At 38.9% G+C, this 25,598-nt stretch overlaps 2 protein-coding genes across 11 annotated transcripts in view; one reads left to right on the forward strand and one right to left on the reverse strand.

Moving 5' to 3' along the window:
- Nucleotides 1–4,052, forward strand: part of CYTH3 (cytohesin 3) — a 51,820-nt gene extending 47,768 nt beyond the window's left edge. For all 5 annotated transcript variants that reach the window (XM_068699104.1, XM_068699106.1, XM_068699107.1 and 2 more), the window contains one exon: nucleotides 503–4,052. In XM_068699104.1, coding sequence (XP_068555205.1) covers nucleotides 503–575 — 73 coding nt within the window. In that variant the 3' untranslated portion in view covers nucleotides 576–4,052. The remainder of the gene's footprint in view (nucleotides 1–502) is intronic.
- Nucleotides 4,053–4,700: 648 nt separating this feature from the next.
- Nucleotides 4,701–25,584, reverse strand: USP42 (ubiquitin specific peptidase 42). Of its 6 annotated transcripts, none has more exons than XM_068699073.1 (20): nucleotides 25,445–25,584; nucleotides 22,962–23,078; nucleotides 21,146–21,383; nucleotides 20,212–20,412; nucleotides 18,946–19,056; nucleotides 18,683–18,785; nucleotides 18,455–18,522; nucleotides 18,228–18,298; nucleotides 17,612–17,694; nucleotides 15,358–15,469; nucleotides 14,859–14,999; nucleotides 14,564–14,664; nucleotides 13,966–14,104; nucleotides 12,530–13,267; nucleotides 12,063–12,151; nucleotides 9,933–11,432; nucleotides 9,158–9,450; nucleotides 8,540–8,622; nucleotides 7,905–7,947; nucleotides 4,701–6,348 (listed from the first exon to the last, which is right to left on the reverse strand). In XM_068699073.1, exons 3-20 carry the CDS (start codon nucleotides 21,372–21,374, stop codon nucleotides 6,308–6,310), a joined length of 4,146 nt encoding a protein of 1,381 aa, XP_068555174.1. In that variant the 5' UTR covers nucleotides 21,375–21,383; nucleotides 22,962–23,078; nucleotides 25,445–25,584; the 3' UTR covers nucleotides 4,701–6,307. The 6 variants fall into 6 exon arrangements, with proteins under 6 accessions (XP_068555174.1, XP_068555175.1, XP_068555176.1 ...); XM_068699074.1 differs by lacking the exon at nucleotides 25,445–25,584 and adding an exon at nucleotides 24,076–25,407; XM_068699075.1 differs by lacking the exon at nucleotides 22,962–23,078.
- Nucleotides 25,585–25,598: the final 14 nt, after the last annotated feature.

Below are 25,598 nucleotides of genomic sequence, written 5' to 3' on the forward strand. Positions count from 1 at the left end.
ACAGCTGAATATGATCTTATTTTAAAATAAATGTTTCTGGTGCTTAGAGGCCTACAGAACTTCCTCACGAGGCAAGTGGAAGGGCAGGCACTGAGCTCTGCTCTCTGGGGACAGCGACAGGACCCAAGAGAATGGCATGGAGCTGGGACAGGGGAGGGTCAGGCTGGGTGTTAGAAAAAGGTTTTGCACCCAGAGGTGGTCAGGCAATGGGATAGGCTCCCCGAGCAGTGGTCATGGCACCAAGCCTGACAGAGGTCGAGGAATGTTTGGGCAACACTCTCAGACGTAGGGTCTGATTTTCAGATGATGCTGTGTGGAGGCAGGAGTTGGGCTCGGCGATTATTGTGAGTCCTTTCCACCTTGGGATGTTCTGTCATTCTAGGTCAGCAATCCATTATTTGATTGTAAGTGTGGAGTCATTCAAAGGGAAGAGAGAACAAAACAGTTCTAGTTTTCAGAAATGGGTATTTGTTAACCAAACTGATGATGCCTTTTCTTTTAGAGCAAGTATAAGCAGGGATCCATTTTACGATATGCTGGCAACAAGGAAACGAAGAATTGCAAACAAGAAATAGAATGTGATCAGCGGCTTGTATACATGCATCAACTTATAAATGAACATACAGTTGAGTGATAATGTAAAAATTGGACAAACTAAGTGAAGACATTAACTGTAAATTTTATATATATATACATATATATATACTTTACTATGACATAAAAACTTGGCAAGATCTTTCAAGGTAAATAGTTACTGGCATATAATTTGAAGTAAACTTCAAATCCCAGAGGATGATTTTGTTGGAACTTTATTCAACTGAAAACATGGAAGCCTTGTTTCTGCTTATGTTAGTTACAGCTCCAGTTTACTTTGATTGGCAGGGAAGGAGTTCCAGGCTAATATGCTGTACCTCTTCCTTGAGCTCATTGTCCATAAACAGAGGAGCAATTGAAGTTATTTTAATCTCCATTAAATGCAACACTACGAAGTGGAGTTGTGGGCGATCCAGCACTTGATTTTTCTGTAAGCAGAAAACCCACAATCTCAGTAGCAGTTTTCAAATCTTGTGCATCTTGCAGTAAATGACCAGCTGAGTGAAGCTTTCATTTAGAGTATGTGCTCCTATGTTAGATGGAAATAGCTTTTCTTCTTCAGAAGTGCAGCTGAGTGGTGGACTGGCAGCTACATAGTTAACTAGTTGTGCCAAAGGGTTTGTGTTGAATGCACTGAAAAATATGCAGGTCCCAACAGTAAAGGATTGTCTGTAGGCATGACACTGAGTACAGATGTGGTTTGATATTTGCCAGTAGGCTAAAACTCATTCCAGTCTGCTCACGCACAATAAGCAGTAAGATTTAATGACTGGTTTCATCTGCTTTTTATATAGTAACATCCTTCTTATGTTTTAGATATGTTGTAGTTAAAGTAACACTAAGTTACTACTAAAGGAATAAGATGACAGGGCTTGCATGTGTTGCATTAGGCTTTGCATGTGAAAACACCCCCTAATAATTTCACATGCATTTAATATTTTTAAAGGGAAAAAACAAGAAGGTGTGCTCTTTCTGTAAGATACAGCCCTAGATAGTTAAGGCGTCAGCATTCATTCCTTTGCCTGATAGCAAACTTTTAACATACAGAAAAGTTAAATGTTTTCATTACATTCTTAAAGGCGATTTTTCAGACTTGTGCTTCAGTCATTCAAGTTGAAGAAGTGAGTAGACATCCTTACTTTTACGTAAAGAACAAAATCTGTATCTAAGGTTGTGTTATCTAACACACCTAAACTCCCACCCCCACATTTTTTTTGTAACTTCTGGAAGATCTTTTTGCAGTCCCACTCTGATAGCCTTTCAGTAACATACAAACTGCCGTGGCAGAGTCTGTTCCAGTGCTTTTCTATTGACAGTGTGCATAACACTAAAGGTAAAGCCCTTCATTTCACAGTGGGGACATAAAGTGTTTGTTTGGACCCTGCTGCTTCTGTTAGTACTCATTTTTTTCACAAACTTGTTGAACCTGAGCCGTGCCTACTGTGCCAACAAATGCTTTGGTGACAGAGTTGTGTTGTCAAAGCAACACTTTGCTTCTCGGAGTTAACAGAAGCAGCTCTGGATACATGATAGAGAATTGTGCTGCATTGAGAAAAACAGACACTAAGTTGATCTATTTCAAATCTCATTTTAACTTTAAAGGACAGTTAGTTTCGTGGTTCCTGTCTTACTAATTTGCCTTGTTTTGCATGGAATGTCAGCCTGTGAATATTTTGCTTTATTGCATGCTTCAAAAAAAGGCTGAGAGGAAGAGCCTGGAGGAACCTTTTCTATACTATACTCTATACTATTTCTATACTCCCCGAGCATGTGGAATTGCAGGCTACTTGGATGAATGTTCAAATGTCAGTAGGGGAGCAAACTTCAGCCAAAGGAGGTAGAATCCTTGCTTAACAAGTAAGTATCAATGTGGGGACATCTTTGCTTAATGGTAGGCATTTAAACTCTTTATAGAAACGAATTAAGTTGTACATCTTTTGTTTGGAAAGCAGTATGGTTACACAGCTGCTAACATAATGACTTGAGTCTTCCACTCTGCAACTTCAAGTTTTGTTTTCAAGCAGTGCATACATCAGTTTTAGCTTTGGACAAGCAGATTTGTAATGCAAATAGTGATAAACCAGAACCAGTGGTACTGACGAGTGTAATGGTGAAATGCAGCAAATAAAGTGTTCCTGGAGAAATGTGAGATTACAAAAACAGTAAGCCATGAAGCACTTTTTTTTTTTTTTGATCAATTCTTACATTCTGAAATATCACCTTCAAGAAAATCTGTTTATCTAGCTAGGTGAGGGTGTCTACCTGTAAGCATGAAGGAAATGCCTTGAGAGTTTATTTGCTGTATTTGGTTTAAAGTTCTTATATCCTGCAGAAAAGATTATTTAGATTAACATGTAACTGAGGATATAGCAGGAAATATATTATTTCTAGCATTAAAATGCAACATCTAAACCAGCTATTTGTGGTGCTCATTGTAACTATTTAATTTACCAAAGCTAATGGAATGTCATTCTTTTGTGTGATAATATTTGATTTCAAATGTTTTTTGTAACAGTATTAACAGGGAGTGAAACTGGCCCAGAATTTCCACTGGCCACGAGGCCAGTAAAACAAAGTGGCTTGTGAAAATTTTGGCCAAGTCAGGTACTATCCATGAGGGTGAAGAAAAATCTCTCAACCTTTCCCTTTTTTTATTGGGCTTCAAGTCCAGGTGTAGCTACTAAGGCTAGCTGCTCTGTGGCCTAAAGCAATACCTGTTACAGTTTGGCCATGCTGAGGAAAAGTCCTCTGGGGACAGCAGACTTCTCCCTTCCCATTGCGCTGAAATTTGCATAATTCTTCAGCTCTTTACCATTGCCCTCTGAAACTACAGGGGCCAGCAAGAGCCGCTACTGCTTCTGCCACACAGACGGCTTCTCAAATACCTAAACCATTTGGCCACTAACTTCAGCCACGCTGCCAGTGCAATCTAGGGAGAGAACTGTATATAATACTTAAGCTCAGCTGGACTGACTTAAATTTTACAATATTCTGACAAAATAAGCTCTAAATCACTTAACATTTTGAACAGTTTTAAACTGGTACAAAACTGAACCTTTATAAACCAAGCAGCATTTATAATGCTTCATATATAAAAACAATGCCTATTTTTTAAGATTTATTACATATCTATGTAGATATGCTTGCTGGAAAAGCTAGGTCTGTTGTAGACCAAATGCTACAAATTAAGACTTGTGGCTTACCAGTTTCATTTCTATATTTTCTTGGAAAATGTTTCTAGTTAGAGTTTAAATATAAAATGTAAATACTGTACAGATATGTATTGATATAAGTATTACTTGGTGTACACAGGTGATTTGCATGACAAATACTCTGTATCGATCATTGTTAAAAATGTAATGTTCTGTGTAAATCCATTGCAATATTAATCTTTTCACTTATCATCAAGAGCTGTTACTTAAACCTGGACGTTCTCAAAAATAAAGTGTGAAACTATATACTATTGTATAGCTCCTCCTTTATCAAGAGTACATGCAAGATAATTGCTTTTTTTTTTTTCTTTCTAGAGGGTGATTCAATTTTATAGCATGGATTGTAACTGCTCTTGCAAGTGCCCTTTTAGGCACAACAGTTTAAAGGATCAGGTTACAGAGAAAACCCTTTCACTGCAAAATAGATAGAAAAAAGTATGCTACAGCTACGAATGTTAATTCTAGCAAGAGCTGGAGATCTGTTCCCTTTGAGAACCACCCTAACCACCCAAAATTAGTGAAAGGACCTGACAAAATATTTCCTTGTGTTTCAGTCAAACATAAATGGGAGAAAAAGTGATCTCCTCTCCTCAAGGAGACAAATGAGACCTCCCCCCAGCAGAAGCAGCCAACACCGCTGCAGTTGTCCCATCTTCTTCAGAGGGCTAAGCTGAAGCTGTCTCTCACTGCACTCCCCTACTCCTGTATGGCAGCTAGTTCCAGCAGTAGTTGTTGCCGGACGCACTTAATAGAGCACTAAAAAGGTACAGCAGTCAACATTTAAACTCCTTTTATACATTTAAGCCCAGACTTAATGATCAGACAAAACACAAGACACCAAATCTTGGAGCCAAAGGACAAAAGAGGAAAAAAAAGCCAGATACAGGACAGGTGGGTGTTTTCTTTGTCATGTTACTTTATGTAACTTAACATAACTGTTGCCATAGGAACATTATGCAGGGTACACTTATGGTTTGGCTTTATGGTGTTCTCCATGTACCAAAATATTACTTGAATTATCTAGTAAAACATTAACCTTGCTCCTTTTTTAGTGTCACACGCAGTGGAAAGCTACTGCCAAGCTTCCAAGCTGTTGCCTGCTTTGGGAAGCTGTTAACTTCAAAGGAGAAAGACTTCTGCATTCTTGTCTAGGCAGTTGAAGTCCCAAGTTACTTGTCTTCTCTGTGTCACACCAACAGCATCTTCTCACCTACCACTGAAAGGAAGATCTGATTTCTTGATTATCCAACACTCTGAAAGCTGTCAAGTCACATGACATATTGCATGTTAAATAACTCAAGTAAAACTCAAGTAAAAATCCATTTTAACTTCGCTGTATTTATATACTATATAAATTTTACATGCTATATATTTACAGTGGGGCAAGTGCTTTTTATCTTTAAAAAAACAAAGATCAAACTTTAGACATCTCTGAACAACACAGCTTGTATAAACCAGACAGATTATTCAGATGAACTGTATTTAATACAGGTTCCCCACTCATCTCCTGATGCAGGACCAGTGAGTAATAAGTGCATCACAGTTTGATAGCATTTAATAATAAAAATAAAAATCACAGTATGAATTTGTCTGTAACTAGAAACTTTAGAGGGACAAAACAGACAACCAAGACTTAAGACAAGTGACGCTGTATTAAAAAGTGTAATAAAAACATATGGAAGAGTATACAAATAGTCTGAGATACATTCAGAACTGCATATTCTGATCATTGTTCCACAGCGTTGAAAACCAGAACATTCTTCCAATCTTGAATAGAATTAAAATGTGAAGTAAATTAGTTTCTAGTGTCAGGCGTCACAAAAAAGATGAAGCTCTTGCAAAACTCCTGTTATGTGAGAGCTTGTGAAATCTTAAATAAGTCTTTAAATTAAATATACAGACTGTCAGTTGCAAATTTTATAATTCTGTGGTTTCCTGGTCGTTCTTGCACCAGATGTCTAACTTGGAGTAACATTACATGAATAACACACAATCAACCTGAGTCTGTAATTAAGCAGCATTTGAGATGTTCTATTCCAGGGCATTGTTTTCAGTGAGATATTTACTTGGTAATGTACAATGTTCAGCAGTTGTAGAAAGTTTCCACCCTTTTGGATTAGAAGTACATTTTAAAAAAGAAAGTCTCAAGTTAAAAGCTAAAAAAAAGTTCTTTCATGGTAAAAGTCTGTACAGACATTTGAAGCACCACTTATGATTGGGTTTTGTTTTGATGGTAATTTTACGGTATTGATAAATTTTAAGTAAGTTTTGATAGTTTGTTTTGATAATGTTGAGTCGTCGGTTTTGAAGGTAAAAGGTGGTTGGTTTTGACCATAAAAGGTTGGTTTTGACAGTAAGAAGACGTTGGGTTTGACGGTAAGAAGTCGTAAGAAGACAGTGGGTTTTTGATGGTAAGAAGTTGTTGGGTTTGAAGTTGTTGGGTTTTGATGGTAAAATGGTTGGTTTGGATGGTAAAAAGGTCATCGGTTTTGATGGTAGGTTTAGTTTGAGTACTGAAGGCTTCCATCTGTAAGCTCTGCGTCTGAAAGACGAAAGGAAGAAATGTCATTCCCTGTTGAGTTACTCAACATGGAACTGTTTGGCTCAGTGGTTTTCTTTCTAAACAGAGAAGTCACAACTCTGCACATGGCTTGATCTGATCTGTGACTACAGGATTGAATGGGCTAGAGAAGGTAGCTTCCAAAGCCCTCCCATTAAATTGTTGCTGCATTTCAGTTCTATGCTAGAATTGGTAAACTGTACCGAACATTAGGACAAAACTACCTGCTCTAATAGCAAATGGTAGACCTTAGGTATATTAAATTTATTTGAAGGTTTGATAGGACATCATCCTTCTTTTACTAGTGATCTTGTAGTCAGCTGACCAAATCCTAGCCACAGAAGCGTTCAGAAACTTGCTAGAGAGAGCACTTAGGAATGCAGGGATTTAACTGCTTTAATGCTGCTCTTTCTCTCAGGCATTTGGATTTTCCTTAAATTACAAATTAATCACTAGCTATCCTTGTTAATTTATTCAAAGTAACATGAGTCCAGGTGAAAAGGCACAGTCTAACAAGTCCTCAGTTGTTCCTAGTCTATCCCTAGCTTATTTGAGAGGTTCAATACTGTAAAAAACAAACAAAAAACCAAACTGATGAAGTGACCTTTTTTTCAGATTAGATTTCATCATTCAGAAAATCCTGCTTAGAGACATTTTTATTTTCTTTGAAAGACTGGGCCTTCCCCAAAATGAAACTAATCTTTAGCCTTGATGAAATACTCGAATTCCTCAATTTACCAGAATTGCTTTGCACAGCCCTTCTATCCCGCTTATGTTGCAAGCAGCGTATCTAACTGGGGTACTACTGTATTTATCAATGAGCATCTCTTTCACTTACATCGCCCAGTGATCATAATGCCCCAGACTAGTGGAATGTATGCAACACATTTACTATGCTTTTGTCTGGTTTAGAAAAAACGAGTTTGCCCTCTGCTGGCCACAGAATTCATTGAAGCCCAAAGAGTGTTAAGAGCAGACGCATTTTCTTCTGTGCTGTTCCTGATTTACCAGCTAAAAGAGATGCTTACAATTTAGTACAATCAGGATTCTTTTGACATTAGTATCATAAAAAGTCTGGTTTTGCAACACTGGTATTTGAAAGACCTCAGTTCAGTCCCTAATTTTGTTCTTGATAATAGGACAGATTGTATTAAAGTCTGCAAGAATGTGTGAACAACCAGCCTCCCCTCCATGTGGTATTTTAATATTAAAACTTCTGGTCATCCAGGTCTCAAAACACAAACATGCTTTGCAACAATTGCACTTCCTCTTTATCTTCAAGAAACTTTTCAGTGCCAGAATCTCCTGACTATGGCAATTTACTTCATCAGGAGGCAGAATTTTTGAAAATCTCTTCCAAGATTTAACTTCTCCAACCATTCTATAAAAGGCATTCAGCTGTAAAGCAAGAAGATGAATTCTTTTGTTTCCTATGCCAGAATGGCAATTTCAACACTCAGTAACAATCCTGTTCATTGTTAACTGGTTAAGTTGTGGCTAGGTATAAAATGTAGAAAATGTTTAAAAATAAAACTTGCCTTTGGATAGTGAACTGTCTTCTTCGGGGATTACTTCAGTTATCTGTAAGAGGAAAATAGATGATTGGAGGGAGGGTTGTTTGTTTTTAAGAACGGGTGCAGTCTTGCCAGTAATTTAGCTGGTATTTTTCAAAGTGAGCTTTTAGAAACTTTACAGCTCTGTTGAATCAATGTGTCTCTAACCCTACAATTAAACCAAATAATGCTAAAAGATGCAGCAATTTATCTTACTGCAAGTGCTTATTAAAATATCTGAGTAACTGGGACTGTGGCTTCATCTCAGATACATATATATGTAATACTACACACTTCTGCTCAGGAAAAAAATCATGGAAAACATAAAACTTTATTTTTGATGTTGAATTGTTGCAGCGTGCAGTCTTCTTCATCACATGATTCTATAGCTAATTAAACTGTATTATCTACTGAGAGACCAAGATTATGACAAGAACAGCACAGAGTTCAGTGTGAAGCCAATCAGGAGCTCAAGTCTGTATTTAGTTTTCTGTAAGGAGATGTACCAAGATGGCTTTTTTATACTAAAAATTGTTTTATCAGCCCATTTCTCTATATTCTTAAGCCTATACTAATAGGAAAAAAAACACAAGTAGAACAATAGCAGGAATTTAACATACTCTCCAGGTGTTAAATTGCAAAGCGTCCTCTGGAGGATTAATAACTGTGAATTCAGTGTGCTTAGGAGAAGGCAGATCTACATCTGAAACAAAAATATTTCAGTATTATCACCAACTTATGTTACTCTGAATAAGCAGTCAGCACTGTTTCTATGTTATGAAATAGCTGAACATAGTATGTTATTCAAATGAATTATTCAGGCAGTTTATTTTTTTTTAGGAAGACTGTGTTTCACTATTACATTAGTGGCCTGTAAGCCTCATGTCATCGTCTTCCATCTTGACTACTGAACCTCCTTTCTACCTACAATATTCTTTTCCAAGATAACAGCTGTCCAAGTTTATTTTTCCTAGTTAGTTGGACTGAATTTAATAAGGCATCTTGCATCTCTTCCTCTTGTTTGCCACTTAATCATCAAATCAAATTATTTCTCTTTTAACCTCTTTGTTTCAGACTTTCTTTCCTAGTGGTCATTCAAAAATGGAAAAAAAAAGTCTATCAACTTCGTTTTTTTTTAATATCCATGCAGACTGTTCAGTCATCAAGCATTTTAAGACCATTTAAAATACTCTGTGTTAATAAAAAAGGAATCCCATAAACATGCTGTAGCTGCTTACCTTTAATATACTCGTTGGATGCAGTGGAGCTGTATTTCTTGCTTTCACCTGCACTGGAAGGCTTCTCTTCCTTGTAAGGTTGTTTACTGCCCTCATTTCTGTATTGCTCACAAAAAGAGCCATCTGGAGGACGGGATTCTTCCTTCTTCTCACGTGTTTTCTTCTGGAAACGAGGATCTAAGTATTCCAAGAAGCCTTTCAGTTTCCTGATGTGTTTCTTCTTTTTCTTCTTTTTCTTACGCTTGCGATTGTCATTGTCAAAGTGGAGCACAGAGAAATCCAAATCATAAAGTCTGAAGGAAACATGCAAGTTAAAAATAGAAAAAAAGATGTGGCACTTGATGCATATATGAAACTTTATTTATTTTACCACAGGTGATGATTTGCGGCATGTCAGCTATTTTGTGGTACTTTGTGCACATGTAACTTACTTTAGATGCAAAACTTAAGCCCTCAGATTGAAGGACGATAGGTCCTGGTTTGTACACAAATCATTAACAACGGCTAGCTCTGGAATATGTGCAATTAAAAAAAATGTTTTAACCTAATCCAGAATGGTGTGCAGATATGATTCTAACTATGTGGTCCAAATCTAGTGTTCTAACACAATTCAGCAATATCTTTCCTATCTTCACTGATCAACCTAATAACATGATCCCCAGCCAGATTATGCTATCAAAATAACTTTGAAACTATGAAAAAAAAGGAAGACATGAAAAACACCCAGAAAAGAATTAGGAAAAAAATTGCTGATTATGCTGGAATCCTTGCTTACTTGTAATCCTTCTCTCGATGTTTATCTTTAGACTTCTTTTTCTTCTTGAGCTTCTTATATTTTTTCATTTTTTCATCACCTAAAAGCTCCTTTTCTATCTTTCTGCGTTTCCTTTCTATTTCACTTTCACTACCTTCTGCACGACTATATTGTCTTTTTCTGTTTCTTTCTTTTTCATTTTTTTGGGGAGAGTCCTCAAAATGACCTGACACAGGTGGAAGTGCATGTCTTTCACGAGAATATTTTTCAGAATGTTGCTGAGGTACTGAGCAACGATGTAAGTCTACTCTGTGGCTGCTAAAGTGGTGTACATCTTCCTCTCTTGAGAGGGAACTGTGAGGCCATCTGCTTTTGTAATGATAATCCTTATGTGACCTGCTGTTGTAAGCTTGACTCAATTTGTCAAAGTCTTTATCACCGTGAGAGAACTTTCTCTCTCTGCTGTCTCCTGTTGCATGAGATGAATAGTAATCATTGTAATATCTACATTTTTCCCATCTTCGTGGTTCATCTTGATAGTATCTTTCTCTGCTCCAAGTTCTTTCCCCTTTGGAATGGTAATATCTATTCCTATCTTGTTCTGATCTTCCTCGGCTTCGAGATCTGTACTTGGAATATTTTACTGATCTTCTCCCATTATCAGGGCTGTTTCTTTCACTATGGAAAGATCTGTACTTGCTTCCCTCACAATACTCCTGCTTATGACGATTTTGCTTAATAACTTCCACGCTGCGAGAGCACCTTCTCTTGCTGGAATGACCATCTGTTTTGCTTCTGTTTTGACTCTCCTTCTCTTCAGTATCAGAATGTTCCCTCTTTCTTCGGTAATGCTCTTTGTCAGTTTTTTTAGTTTCGTGTATCTTTTTCTTATCTTTTTTCCTGTGCATGGCATCTTCTTCCCATTTTCTATCACCAAATTCTTCATTTGGTCTGGAGAATTGGCTTTCCAAAACTTTATCCAGCTTTGTAATAGATGAGTCATTAACAGGTGGTACCTCTACGTAGTTATTAGATATGTCCTTTGTATCTTGGCATTTATCTGTAATAGCTAAGGAGGAAAGATTTTTAGAACTACATTCACTGTCAGACTTTAGAGAGGAAGTTTGCCGCAAGTCCTCATCAGCCTCAGAAGACTCTTTGACGTACAAAATATTTTCTTTTGAAATGAGTTCAGGTTCTTTTGATCTTCTTGGTTTGTCTTTGTCTCCACGGTCCTCAGATCGGTACTGTTCAAGGAATTCATCTTCAGTATCAAAGCATCTTTCCCTAATCTTGTGCTGACCATTGATACTGGGATGTGCATTATCAGCTTTTGTTATAATACTTCCAACTTCTTCTTTGGTAGAAATGGTTTCAGAATCTGATTGAATAAAAGGATTCTCAGCCTCACAGCTGAAGTCAGAAGGAACTTTCCTGGATTCTTCATAGACCAATAGTGCTTCCATCACTACAGTTTCCATAAGAGCATCATTCTCTGTAGACTTCTGAGGTCCTGGGACACTGCACAAAATAAAGACATATTAATATTAAGAGTAAAATCTTGTTAAGTAAAAAACAGAAACAAACAAACAAACAAACAAAGACCTCACGACTACAGGAAAACTCTAAAAGATATTCCACGTAGAAACCCAACCTGTGATTATTACACCTTCTTCAGCTCCCAGAGAAAGAGTTTTTTCCCCTCTTGCATCTGAAACCATTGCAGTAAACAAACAAACACGTGTCTCCTTCCACATGCTGCTCTGAGTAACAGCCGTAATATCCAAAATATTTGTTCTCCCCCCATAACTGAAAAAACAACAGTTGAAACTTATTTTTCTATCTCTCTCCCAAGAATTTACATTCACATATCCTATGACTGAAAAAAACAGGAGGGGAAGAGCCAATGTTTCTCCATACAATGGAGAAAAATGGAAAAACATTCTATCAAGAAACAGAAGTTCTCCATGAGGCACCAACCTGCATCAGAGCAATATGCACAGTGCTGATCATTAGTTCTGTTCGTAACACTGGACATACAGTACAGAATTCTACTGATTTAAATCCTTCCATTAAATAGTATTAGTAGACAGATAAAACCACAAGGGACTTCCATAAAATCTTGTTTTACCCAGACTGTGCTCATTTTACCTTATTTCCTCTGACAAGCTGTTCAGCTGGCTGTCTGTGAGGGATTCTAAGATTACTTCTTGAGGAACTGGAGGCATAGCTATAGGCATCTGCAATTAAAATGCACAAGTCAGCAGACAGAAAAAATACTATCTGTAGCAGTACTGGAGACTAGTGTTGTCAGGATTTCTCCATTAAATGCTAAACAAGACCACTCTGAGTTACATGCATTATCTACACTTCAAACATAACCCCAACACACACCCCAAAAATCTACTTTATGAAACTTACGGGTTTTTATCTCAGCTGAGCTTAAGTTGACAAGTTCTAATGTCAGCTCAGCTCTGCAAATTCTAATGGGATAATATCACAAAGCGTTAAAATCAAATTTGTGCTGTGTTTTCTCAGTATTTCACAGGAATTAGGAACATGATAATACTCCTGAATACATCATAGGTGATAAATTCTAGATGGAGCAAACAACTCACTGTTTCAAGCAATCCATTTGTTTTAGAAAAGAACATCTCAGAAGGTTTAACAGGTTCAGCTTGGCAAGTGGAATCATCAAGTTTCAGTCCGTTTTCTTTAGATTCATTAACTAAACTAATAGCACCATTTAGTGAATCATTTTTTGGCAGCTCATGCTGGGATCTTTCTTCTTCAGCATTCTGACAGGAAGAATGGGAATTCTGCAATGTACGGACTACCTTTCCAACCAAAATTCCATTAGAGGATATTACATTGCAATTCCTTTTAAATAAGCCCTTCGACTCCTCCTCAGATTTTCCTGAAGATTCTGCACCGTAAGGGACTGTGTTATCAGAGCTGAGTTTAGGATTTCCATTCACTGTTGGTTCCACGAAAATTTCATCAGAAACTTCTTGTTTGGAAACATTAGTAGTAACTGACATAATAGATGGATTTGAGGTAGACTCTGCTGCAGTGGAATTTGTAATTGTGGATGAAGGAACAGCCTTGTTGAGATCTTCATCCTCCACAGCACTGCTAAGACAGTCAGGCTGTGACACAGTCTGACGAGCAGGCAATTTATTGTGAATACTGATAGTGATCTTCTGTTTTTTTGATGGATCAGTAATTGAAGGCCTTGTAATTGCCCAGTTTTGAACACAAGCCGTTGGCGGTGCTGAAGATGGCCTTTTTAGGGTGACACCAATGGTATTTGGATCCTCTTTTAAGGATCCATTTCCATTTAAACGGCTTGAATTCTGTATTTATAAAGAAGAAATTGCAAGATGGATTAATGCAAACACTTGATTTAAAATTTTTAAACAAGAAATTCCCTACTAAGAATTTCTACAAATGGTCTTAATACCTAAAAAGAAAAAAAAAAAAAAAAAAACCACTGCCCTTTATACATAAATGCAAGTCCAATAAGTGTATTTCATTCCTACTTTTGGTTTACCACATATTGGTACCAAATGAACATCATTTTTGAAAGCCATCCAAACAACTTAACATTACCTAAAACTATTCCCAAATATTTTTATTTTTCCCTTTAAACACGCCCTGAAAAGCCTGGAATAATTGTTCTGGTACTCAGGAATAAGACAATTTGTTTTCACTGTTTTAGCTAAAAAGACACTGCTAGGAGAAAAAAAAAAAAAAGTCCTCTCTTAAATGATTCAAGGATTAGTACACTCAAATTGTCAAAGAGCATAGCTCTCTGTGCTTTAGAAAGCTGTCTTGGAGGTATAAGGTAATTAAGTAGCACGACTGCACAATTCAGCAGTAGCCACCACTGCTTGAATGACTCCGGCTCTAGCATGAGGGCTGTAAAGAAAGCTGCAGCGTGGGAAGGAAAACAAAACTTAGATGCTGAAAACCAAATAGAAACCCCCACACCAAACCCCACACCCACTGTCAGTTTGTTGCCATTATCTGCCCTTCCGCTTCCTTAAATTACCTTAATCATATGAGGAGGAAGTCGTGGTCCCATAAATCCAGCCTGCTTACTATTAGCCCCCCGCTGACCAAGGAATGAACGGGGATAAGATGGTGCTGGTAAGTAAAAAGCACGTTCTCCGAGTGTCAGATCATAGCGCCTTCGGAAAAGAGCAGTGATCTTGGTTTAGTTTTTCTTTTGGCCTACTCTTGGATTAAATCCCATTCTATAATTTTATAGAAACAGTTCATATGATCTGGAAATGTTCTATACACAAGACTTAACCAAGACTACAAACTGAAAATTAGATAACGGTCTTCCTACTATGACTACCACTTTCAGAGCAATAACTCATTCTTACACCACAGATGACCTTAATTTCTCTTCTCTAAATTAACCAGCTACAGATAACACACATATAGCAATTTACACAAGTGCTGCAGTTTAAGGCCAAGCAACAAAAGATAATAAATGACACAGAGAATTTCAGGTTAGACAGAACTGAATTATACAAATAATAATTTTTCCTAGGATAGAAAGGAAAACACTTGCAAAAAAGAAAAATATCAATAACAGGAAAGTAAATCTGTTCTGAACACATTTTAGTATTTGTTATTACCTGATATAAAAAAGTAAATAAGCTTGCTGACCAAGAACTGTTTTAATGTCAGTACGGACTACATTAGCATCATTCATCTGATACCAAAGTCCATTACCAGCCTGCAAATAAAGACAACGATATCTTTAGATGAATTGCATGTTTTCCAAATGAAATCACAGATAGGAACAAAATACACACATATCAAATAAACATGTAATGAAATCTTTTTCCCTAGAAACAGTAGTTACTAGTAACATTTTAATTGGTTTGCCAGCACAACTTTTACCCTGCTAGAAATGATGTTGATATCTACCTTTATGTAGCATACATAGTGTCCTGCGTGACAGTTGATACCATTATGCACCAGCACTGCGTATAAGGCGTAGAGGAGTGGTTCTCCAATTGATTGAGACATGTAGGCTCGAAGGTCCAAATACTCTGGATATTTTACCTCCTAGAGAGACCAAGAAGATATAAAAATTATCCCAGAGTACTTTGTGGACTAGCCAGAGAAAACCACTTCCAAAAAACACAGACTAGAATTATGTGAATATATTTCTTGATTCATTAAAAATAAGTCTTCCCATAAGCAATGTTTAATAATAGAAGTTGCAGAGAACTGTTTTCTGATGAATTAGCCTTCTCAGAGGAAAGCACATCAGTAAAATTCCTGCTTGACAAGAAGCATATTAAGAGAAAGAACAAGCCATAGTTGTTAGTCTACAATTATTGTCTGAAAATATTAACAACTTTCAGCTTTGGGAGATGCCCCATTACATGATGATAAAGTTGCATTACAGCAGTAAATATACCTTGTTGATCTTTCCACCTGTGAAATTTGCAAATCTTTTCAGTGATATCGTGAGAACATTGGACGAACGGTGTATAGTAAATCTCTTGGATGCAGGAACCATCTTTTTACACCTTGAAAACAAGCAGAGACAACTGTTTAAAAGCATCTTCTTTTTTGCGCTAAAATCAAACTAGTTTTAATGTCTCACACATGCTTATGCTATTTGAATGATATTTACTTGCATAATATGTTTTTTTCTTTTCATAAATCCATACACTGCATTTCAGGTTTGTTAATACAGAGAAGATAGCAGGATATTAGAGGACAGCTCTACAGAACAAAGAATAAAGGAATAAAGGATTTAGAACATTATCTTTTGATAGCCAAGCAAATGTCTGAACACGTATTTTGTTATGCCAAAAAGGTAAGTTTTCCCAACATCTCAGCATAGCGGGAACAGGAATCTCTCACGAAAGCGTATCACCAGATTGTAAGGCAAGGTACCATTTCTTGGTATACAAAAGTGGCTATTTGAACTCCAATCCTGGGTACATTCTTTCAGCTTTCAAGTGAAATACAAATACTGAAAGTAGAACATGAGAGCCTTGGTCCTCAGGACTAGAAACTGCAAATAATTTCCAAAATAGATCATCTATCGACATCAAAAATACAACAGAAGCACACAGTCACATTACAGGAGGGAGACGTTTAACAGTAATAAGTCTTCATGCACTGAGGTTGTCTGGAAAGACACTGAAACCATCTGCAATCCTTTGAAACAAAGTAGTTAAAATTAAGTTTGATATATTGCCTGCTCAAAGGTAGGACGTACAGTGCAAGCAGTGAAATTTAACCACCGGCCCAGAGAACAACTGAAACTGGTTGGTTTACAATACTGTTGATAGCTAATAAATAGAAAGAATTAAAGTATCTCTTTTTGAATTCTGATGTCAAAATGCAAGCCAGAGAATTCCAAACCCATAGAGAATGCCTATGAACAAGACAGACTTCCCTCTCAAAAGAAACAAAAATCCAAGTGTTTTATAAAATTCCACAGAACTCGTAATTAGATACAAAGTTTAGAGGCAGTCCTCTTTATTAGAAGAATTCATGGTAGAAAATAAAAGAAAATGTCAATTACAAAAAACGTAAAGTAGTAAGATAGTTTGTCAGCAATGGAGAAAGTACTGCACATGTGCAAGGCCTTTCCTTTTAAACTCACAAAAAGACAGAAAATTCTGGCTTTGTGTGTTACTGAACTGATCACACCTCAAAGAGCACATTAATGAAGGACAACGCAATTCAGATGTGAGGTGCTTATTACAGTTTTTCTCTTCCTCAGACGTAAGTTATGAGGATCCTGAATATACTACATGTGGCTTTCTAGCATCCACAGGCCAAGACGAAGCTGGGATTAAATTGCTTTAATAACCTATTGAATGCTCTTGATTTGACACACTAATTTACTTAAGTTTCCAACAACAAAAAGTGGATACTGCATTTTTAATTTAGAGGGGTCAGGCATGAATCATACAGAGCTGATCCTGGCATGCCTTGCTTTTTTCATTGTATGTTTGAATAACAACTTGTTTTGCCAAACCATCTTATACAAACGTTCAATTGTTTCTCACATACGTAGAAACATTTTACATATTGATCGGCATTTTGAGTGCCTGAACTCAATATGCTTTCCCTGAGCACGTGTACTCAGGTAGCTCATTTCAGACATTAGTCTACAGGTTTTACAGTAAGAACTGTGCAAGATGCTGTTCAGTGAGCTAGCACAGGCTGCTAACATTAATTATCACAGAGCCAGCTCGCATGCACTGAGACTCAATCTAACTTTGTTTCACAGTGAACGCTAGGACCTTCAGGAACCTGCTGCTGCCTTCCACTCTAAATCATTCTCCATAGCAACTTGCTTCAGCACACCACTACTTACTGGGCATGTCTTTTAACTTCTTGCAATATGAATATTTCAGCATGCAACTACACACCTAGGAAGCCTGACAAGCCACGGTGCAGACAATACTAGGAATAAAAGTCCAATATTAGCTAATAGCCACTCTTCTTACATTTCCAAAACAAAGGTAATGTTTTCAAGTTTGGGATTATTTCAGTGCATCAGTTGTTTAAACACAATGAAGCAGCAACAACAACAACGAAGCTGTGTCTCTATTTCTACATGAAGTTAAACGATAACTTACGCTCTAAGTCAATGCAATATATTAAACTAGTATCTAGTATTAAGACATAATTAGTAATAATCTTACTTGCTACATTTATAGCAATTCTCTCCATCCAGCTGTTCAGGTTTCACAAATAGTTCTAGAGCTCTGGTAACAGATGAAACTGCCTAAAGGAGCAAGAAAGAAGAACATAAAGTCACTGTAAATTCAAAATTCTAAAGACATACTAGTAGTTTATAAGAGAATCTTATTAATACATACTTAAGCAATCTACTATGAGCACCATGAAAAAGGAGGCAGAAATAGCATGCTCAGCATTTACCTCACCTGGAAGTCATTTTACTTTGAAACAAATAATTTTCCAATAATGTAGACAGCATCTATAGTGTGCTTTGTCATCAGTAATGGGAACAGTCAAACCCATCAGTCTAACAATTAGATGTACATTGAGGTAGAATAACAAAGAAATATGACAGTATCATAATTTGTGTAGATACAAAATTCATTCAGCTTTAGCCCAATGCAAATGTGCAGACTATTTACATGCATTCCACAGAAGGACAATGTCCGACCTACTTCCTAACCACTACCAAGCTCTTATATTTTAACATTATGTTTGTTTTTTTAAGATAAACAAGTTTATTTTAGAAAGTTATACATGCATTTAAACATCGTGAACCATATTTACAAAACATCTTACCTTTATATCCAAAGTGATATCAAGAAATGCCTCATACGTATCCGAAACTGCTTTGCAATTCAAGCACTTTACTGGAAGCAAAATATAAATGCTTAACACTATGTGAAGGAGACTAACCATCCAAATTCAAGTTGTTGATAGATACTACTTTAGACAAACTACAGACTGCTTTACTATCAACAAAAGACACAGATCAGTTCTAAGGACAGGAATACTTTTAAAAGTACCTCTTGATCTTAGAAATCCTCCAAATATTTGATGAATGATGGTGGTTGCTTGAGAAGATCTGTCCAACCTGGAAATAAATTATGATCAGACCTCAGAAGATTTAAGGTAGAGAGTTAACTCTTCAAAGAGTTTTATGAAAAACAAGGATGCAGACTTTCATTTTTGATAGTAAATAAAGGGTTAAAAGGTGCTAGAGAACATATAAAAGTGAATTTGTTTATGCTTACTTGGTGCTCCCATTCAAGCATGCTTTCTGCATAGCATCTACAGTATAGCGCAAGAATTCGTGTGCGTCTTCTTGACTGCCAAAACGGAAATGTTTTCCTATTCCTAAATAAGAAAATTATAGTATTTACCTCATTTAAAAATGAAATAGTTCTCTTATTTCTAAGATCTCTCTTCTTTATAGTGTTAAAACCATTTATACCCATCAAATAATTATTTGAAGATTACAAGATATCGAAAAAGAAACATATCTGAAGCCACTTACGTCTAAGATCATTGATAACACGTGTAGGCTTGATGGCATCAACAGTGCAACACAGGGCCTGGTTAATGTGAGTCTCCATCGTGCACATCATGCAAAAACCTTGTTCACGACCTGAAGAGTGAAAGAAGACAGCATCCCAGTCTAGCAAAATATACATAACTACAAACATATAAAGAAAATTTAAACTATAGATACAATATCCATTTTCCTTGCTATATTCTATTGTCCCAAGATGGGAGTGTCCCAACAGTCTTGTAACATTTAATTTCACAAAACTTTATAGAATAAAAATATCCATTAAGCCTGTATTCAAATGCATTTTCTGATGAGAAATCTAAAAGACTACTGCAAAGTCACATTTGTAAAGGCTGACAGGAATGTGAACTCCACAAGCTGCAAAATATGTGAGGAAAGAATATTTGACATTGATGATACAGCATTAAGAGAATGTGTGTTATTTTCAGCACAGTGCTGTCAGGTAAGCTTCACGATACGGGTCCTTTGGAAGAAAGGAAAAAATCAAGTAATGTATGTAAGAGTACTTCTACCCTCCTTTTTTCAACAGGATTCTTAACTGAAACGATTTCTATGTACAGTAAGAAAACAGTTAAATTTCTAGGTATCAGTACAAAGATTTCAGGCTAGAAAGCATACAGGTGCTTTTGTAAAAACACACATATACAGATATGACAACAGGATCCTAGGGTTAAATAAACTTAAGTATAATGATGAAATTCAAAGAACACAAATTCAACAGTTTAAAAAATACAACATTTTATTTAGGACAAAATCAGTCTAGATTTTAATACAGTCCCACTAAAATTTCTAGTCAAGTTCATAAGAGCTCATATTGCTTTCTACTTTTTTTTTTATTATTATTAGTTCAACAATGAACATACCATTTATTGTAGTGCATTATGGAATCTAGGCATTGAAGACTAAAGATCTGTGGTGCCAACATCCTAAATTTTATTGATCCTGCCTTTCTACCAGCAGGAAGCCCAAATGCCAAATGTTCATTAAAGGCCTTACTTTCCAATGCACTTCATTATTCACATGAAGCAAGAAATGATCCTTTATTTTTTATTATTAACATGGTGCATTAAATGCACTCCATATGCTATTCTGAGCCCACTGCTAATACAACGTTCAAAGCCAGCTTCTACAGGTAAAATCAGACAAGTCATTTTGTGTCACAGAACCCATGCTGTTCTTTCACCTTCAGAGCTATCCAACACATTTAAAATACTGTTAGAAAGTACTCACATGACTGGTTGTGCTCAAGAGAAAGCATGTAATTGGCAAGTGGGGGTGTGTAGGTCAAACATTGTAGAGTAGAATTAAGAAAACATGTATTGCCAAGATTGTACAGTCCAACTCCAACACTTTGTGTTTGTTGCCAATCCATACAAATCTTCTCAGGTGGAAAAAGAATTCTTTGTGGCGGAGCAATTCCATCATTAATGACTGCAAGAAAGTTACATTTAAAAAGAGATTTTATTTGTTTCTAAGAAAGGTATTTTAAAAATACTATTCTGCAGGAGCACCTAGAGGAACTAGCTACAATCCAAAACAGAAAAACTTATTACAAACAACTTTAATACTGCCAAATTCAAACTGGCTGGTCAACACAATGTTTTGGAAAAAAAATTTTAAAAAAAGTGTGTTCAACCATTTTAATTTTTCTAAGGCAAGTCTAACTGCCATTCTGATTTTAGTAACGAATGCCAAGTGCCTTTCCATCTATAATTTTTAACCTGATTAACTCAACTGCTGTTCTTTTCCTTATTATAACTTAAACCACAATCTTATACTTGAAATTGTATGGTAATAAATGCAAGGACAACGTAAAAACAAGTAACTAGCCAGGACAGTAGATATCAGACCTTTTTCTGAGCAACATTATCATTCAAAAACTTGTGAATAATGGAAGCTCTGAATAGCAACAAACACTTCTCTTTGCAAATCAGAAAAGACATGGATGAATCTGTGTATTACAAAAAGCTCCCCATATTTCACTGTTGATTGTAAATATATCAAAATTAATTTCTATAACCTCAGTCACTTCAGTTGCCTTAGAGGATTCCCTTTTGAAGTCTTCATTCACAGTAGTCCTATTCTCTATCAGGATAACAAGTAAGAACTGCACTTTCTAATTTTGTTTTGAGGAAAATGGAGGCAGGATAAAATGTACACTTACTTAGATCTCTTTGGGCAAAAGGCTTAGATTTTTCAGATGATCTACAATAAATAGCACCTCCACGTCCTTGGGCCACAGAGACTTGGTTTGAATCTTCTGCAGGTGGTATCCGGCCCCAGTTTGCGGTGCGTGACTTCATTTTTTTAGTACGCGGTTTCTTGGATTTGCCAGACCGCCTTGAAGATGATTTTTTAGACTTTGAAGATTTTGGTTTGTTAACTATGGTCATTGTTCATATCTGCGACAGAGACAAAAGTTCTAGCTGACATAAGAATATCAAAAAGAATTCCAAGAAGAAAAGAGTAGTAGAAGTCCTGTCACTTAATCTCAAAGAAATAGCCTGAAAAGCTAAATAGCACTAAACATATGATGATTTAAAAAGAATCCCCAAACTAAACACAAAGTAAAAATTTCCATCAAAACTCTATCAGTATTACTTTTAGCTTCTGCAGCACTAGTGGCTCATGTCATTTCTTTCACAGGATTTTAATCCATTACAACTCTAGAGTCTTTTTAATATAAAAGTGTAGATGACATTCTCTGATGGGAATCAGTTATTTATTGCATTTTCTGAATTTTTCAATTATCTGTTAATTATCACCTATTATCCAATAGATAATTGTTGCAATTGTCTATTGCTGGCATTAGTAACAGAACACTATTACTTTACTGCCTGCGTTTTTCTGTTTTGTGTGCACAAAGGTAGTTACATTTGGCTGCGACTTTTCTTCTGTCTTTCCGGGGTTCGCCCTCATTGTCTACTGCATCAGTCAAGATGGGCTTCTTTTGATTCTGTAATGAACCTAGCTTTTAAATACACCTTTTTTTCAGTGTCAGTTTGTGACAGCAAGTTTATTTGTTAGGGCTCCTCAGTCTACATCATGAGGTCACTTTTTCCAGGCCAATTGGAGCCATAAGTGGCAGTACATTAAAGCCCTGAAATGTTGCGATCCAAGAGGAGAGATGTTTGGCCCTCCTTTTCACTCCTAGAACCACATACCTCAAAACCTCCTCAAAAAAAAAGATGGGATATATCTCAGAGAAATCTTGGGAAAGGAGAACATAAAGATGTTTGTAAATTTATTTCTCCCTGGGCTTCTTCTGCTTCTCCAAGAAATACTTGCTTGGATATAACTTTAGCAGCAGCACTTACGGTATTTTGCACCTATCACATTTAGAACTCCCACGATAAACTGAAGAGTTAGACTAAAAAGCCTCTGTTTCAGTTCTACTTTGCAAAGTTGCACATTTTCCTGATGCAAAACAACAGGGGAATGTAAGCTAGAAAAGGAAATGCTGCATGTAAAACAAAACAAAACAAACCTCAGCCCTCCAGGACAAAAGGCAGTAACTGATATTAAGTCCTTTTTAAAATGCTGATTAGGTTTCAAGATGATACCACTTTAAATAAGTGTAATTGTGTGTGCATAGTCAGAAGCTGAATAATGACATGATGAACTTCTATACTTAAGTTTTTGTTACTATCTTACTGTAGCACACAGACTTGTTACATTTAGGGAAACCACTAATTTAATGGAGGGTTTAAAACATAAGCTAGTTTGTTATACTGAAATGACTGAGAGCACAAAGCATAAAGTGTTTTCAGATTTACAGTACAACTTGCTTGCTATTGATTAAACAAAGCACAGTAAATAAGAAAACTCCTAGTCCCAGAACTAACAAATTGTGCGCAGAGGTTGTAATTAGATTTTTTTCCCCCTTTACATTTTTAATCTAAAATTAAACTTCAAATCCATTCTATACACACTTGCTATTTCTGAGAAAAGAATACACAAAACTGAAAAATGCATTTAACTGAGAAATGAAGACATCCTTGTCCTATTGGAAGACTAAGGTGACAGCTCTTGGGCTCAGTGATTTTCAGACAAGATCCAGTCTTCAAATTGCAGACATCAGTGACATCTCCTTTTTTCTGATTGAAAGGGAAAATGTTTCAACAACACATTGAAAACATACTTGAGGATCAAGAAACAAAATCAAGACTGCAGTGAGAAGAAAAACAGAAGAACATTACTGAAAAAAAAAAGAAAAACAAAAAAACAAACTTGAGCTTTATATTGACCAATGAAGATAAGCCTTACACATTTTTAAATTTATTTTTGACAACTGATTGATGCATTACCAGATATTAAGCACTATTTAACAGCAAATATTAACGCGAGTAAGAATAAATTAGATCCATCATCCCTTTTTCAAAATACATCAATTTCTAATTTGGATATAACATCTCTCTGACAAGGAAGCAGGAGAACTACAAATACTGATACTGTTTCCTCTCCCAATGTTCCATATACACATTGATGCTGTTCCTACACAACTCTGAACACAAATTTATGTTGACATAAGCATCGGGTGTTATTTCTCTCTGTTTGCCTTGATAGACTCCTCCTGCCCACTGAAAAGTAAACTCAAGATTGCAGATCAGTTAAGACAGTTGCTATCCCCCCATTCAGAGCTCTGCAGCAGCACTGTTTAGATTTTTTTCGGCAGTCTCTTAACAAAACATTACCACTTACGACCTGGTTCTCAGGCGGTAGGCATTTGGCCTCTGCTTAGCAGAGTCAAGCACAGCTTAAGATTTTGCACAAGATCCCATTCACAAAACTGAGCTTAACGAGGCAGCAGTCATTATGCACATATTTATTACAAAACAAACATTTGCAGCAGCGGTTGTAAAACAACAAAACACACAAAGAACTAAACAGCAATAAGCAGTGAGAGAAAACTGTTATGGCATAGATATTAATACCACGCGTGAATTACAAACTGCCGTTCCATCCTCTGACGCTGCTGTAAGCTAGGAAAAAAAGGAAAGAAACACCCCAAACACACATGTCACGGTGTTTGAAGTTTCGTTAAAGAATAAACCAGCAACCAAGCCAGGAAATAGAAATTAATCGTCACTTTACCCCGAAGTGGATGCCGGTTCTGCACAGAAAGCCCCTGAGCCGTTCTGTGCGGGCAGGATTGCTGCCGGGCTGGCCGAGGAGGCGGCGGCAGCCCCCGGGGCCACAGGTCCTGTCCCAGGGTGGTGCCGGGGGTCCCAGGGGGGTCCCAGGGGGGTGCCGGGAGGGTGCCAAGGGGGTGCCGGGGGCAGCAGCCGCCGCCTCAGCCGGGGCCGTCTCCACAGCCCGCCCCGAGGGCCGCCGCCGAACTCGGAGCTCCAGCGTGGCTCCCTTATAACCCCGGCGCTGTGCTCACGGCTAAAACCGGAGCGTTTCCTACGGCGTGCGTTTGCTGTCGGTGCCGGATCGGCCCTCAGCCCCAGCTCTCCCTTTTCGGGGTTGGGGTTTCCGTCACGCCGCCGCGGGCAGGCCCCGCACGCAAGATGTCCGCGCCGGGGAGCAGCATCTCGCCCGCGGCGAGAGCCCGAGGGCGCGACACGAGACAGCCCCGACATGCGGGCAGGGCGGCGGGGACACGGCTCTGAGGGGGCCGCCGCTTCGCCCCGCCGTCCTCCTCCCCTCCCGGGCCGCCCCGCCGAGCCCCGTGCGCCTCAGCTCAGCCCCGCGGCGCCCTGCCCAGCCGGGGCGTGCCGCCTCAGCGCCCGCCCTCCCGGTCTTTTCCCTTCTCCGTTCCCTTCTCTTCTTCCATCCCTTTCCCTTCCCGCGCCTCCCGGCCCGGCCGGGCAGGGCTCGCCCCTCGGAGCGGCAGTGGCCATGGCAACGGGGTGGAGAGGGCGGCACGGGGCTCGGCGGAGGCCGGGACCCCCGAGGGCAGCCCGGGACCCCCGAGGGGAGCCCGCTCCGCGGCCGGCCGGCAACAACGGCGTGGCAGTCGGGGGAAGGGGATGGAAACGGGGAGCCGGCCCGCCCGCCAGGGAGGCAACGCCGGGTCCCCGCGCCGGCAGGAGGAGGAGGAGGGAAAGAGAGGCGGCGGGAGCCTGGACCGCCGGGCAGGGGCCGGTCCCGCCGGCCCAGGGGGTGGCGGCGGAGGTGGTGGCGGTGGCGGCGGGGCTGGGTCCCCCCCGCCGAGCGCTGGGGGCGGCGCCCTGCCCCGCCCGGGGGTCCCACCCCCTCCGGCTGCCCGCCAGCCGGGAGGGCAGCGGCCGAGCGCGCCCGGTGGGCTGGGCAGGGCTGGGCCGGGCCGGGCCGGCTGCTCCCGCCGGCCGCTTCCCTTCCCCTTCCTTTTTCCCTTCCCGGGGCCGGCCCCTCCTCCCGGCCCATTGATTTGCGGGCAGGGAGCCGCACGCGGCGCTGCCGGGCTGTGCCAGGCCGCCGCCAGGCCCGCCGCTTCCCCCCCGCCGCCACCACCGACCCCCCGGCCCGGCCCCATTACCTGGCTCGGCCCCGCTTGACTCGGCGCTGCCGGGTCCCCCTCGCCGCAGCCCCCGCCTCAGCCCGGCCCGCTCCGCCTCCTGGTACGGCCCGTCGGGGAACAATGACGTCCCTCCGCCGGCCTCTTCCATCCGGGGCCCGGCGCCGGCCGGGCA

Source organism: Anas acuta, chromosome 15, assembly GCF_963932015.1.
Source record: "Anas acuta chromosome 15, bAnaAcu1.1, whole genome shotgun sequence".
Lineage (NCBI taxonomy): Eukaryota > Metazoa > Chordata > Aves > Anseriformes > Anatidae > Anas > Anas acuta.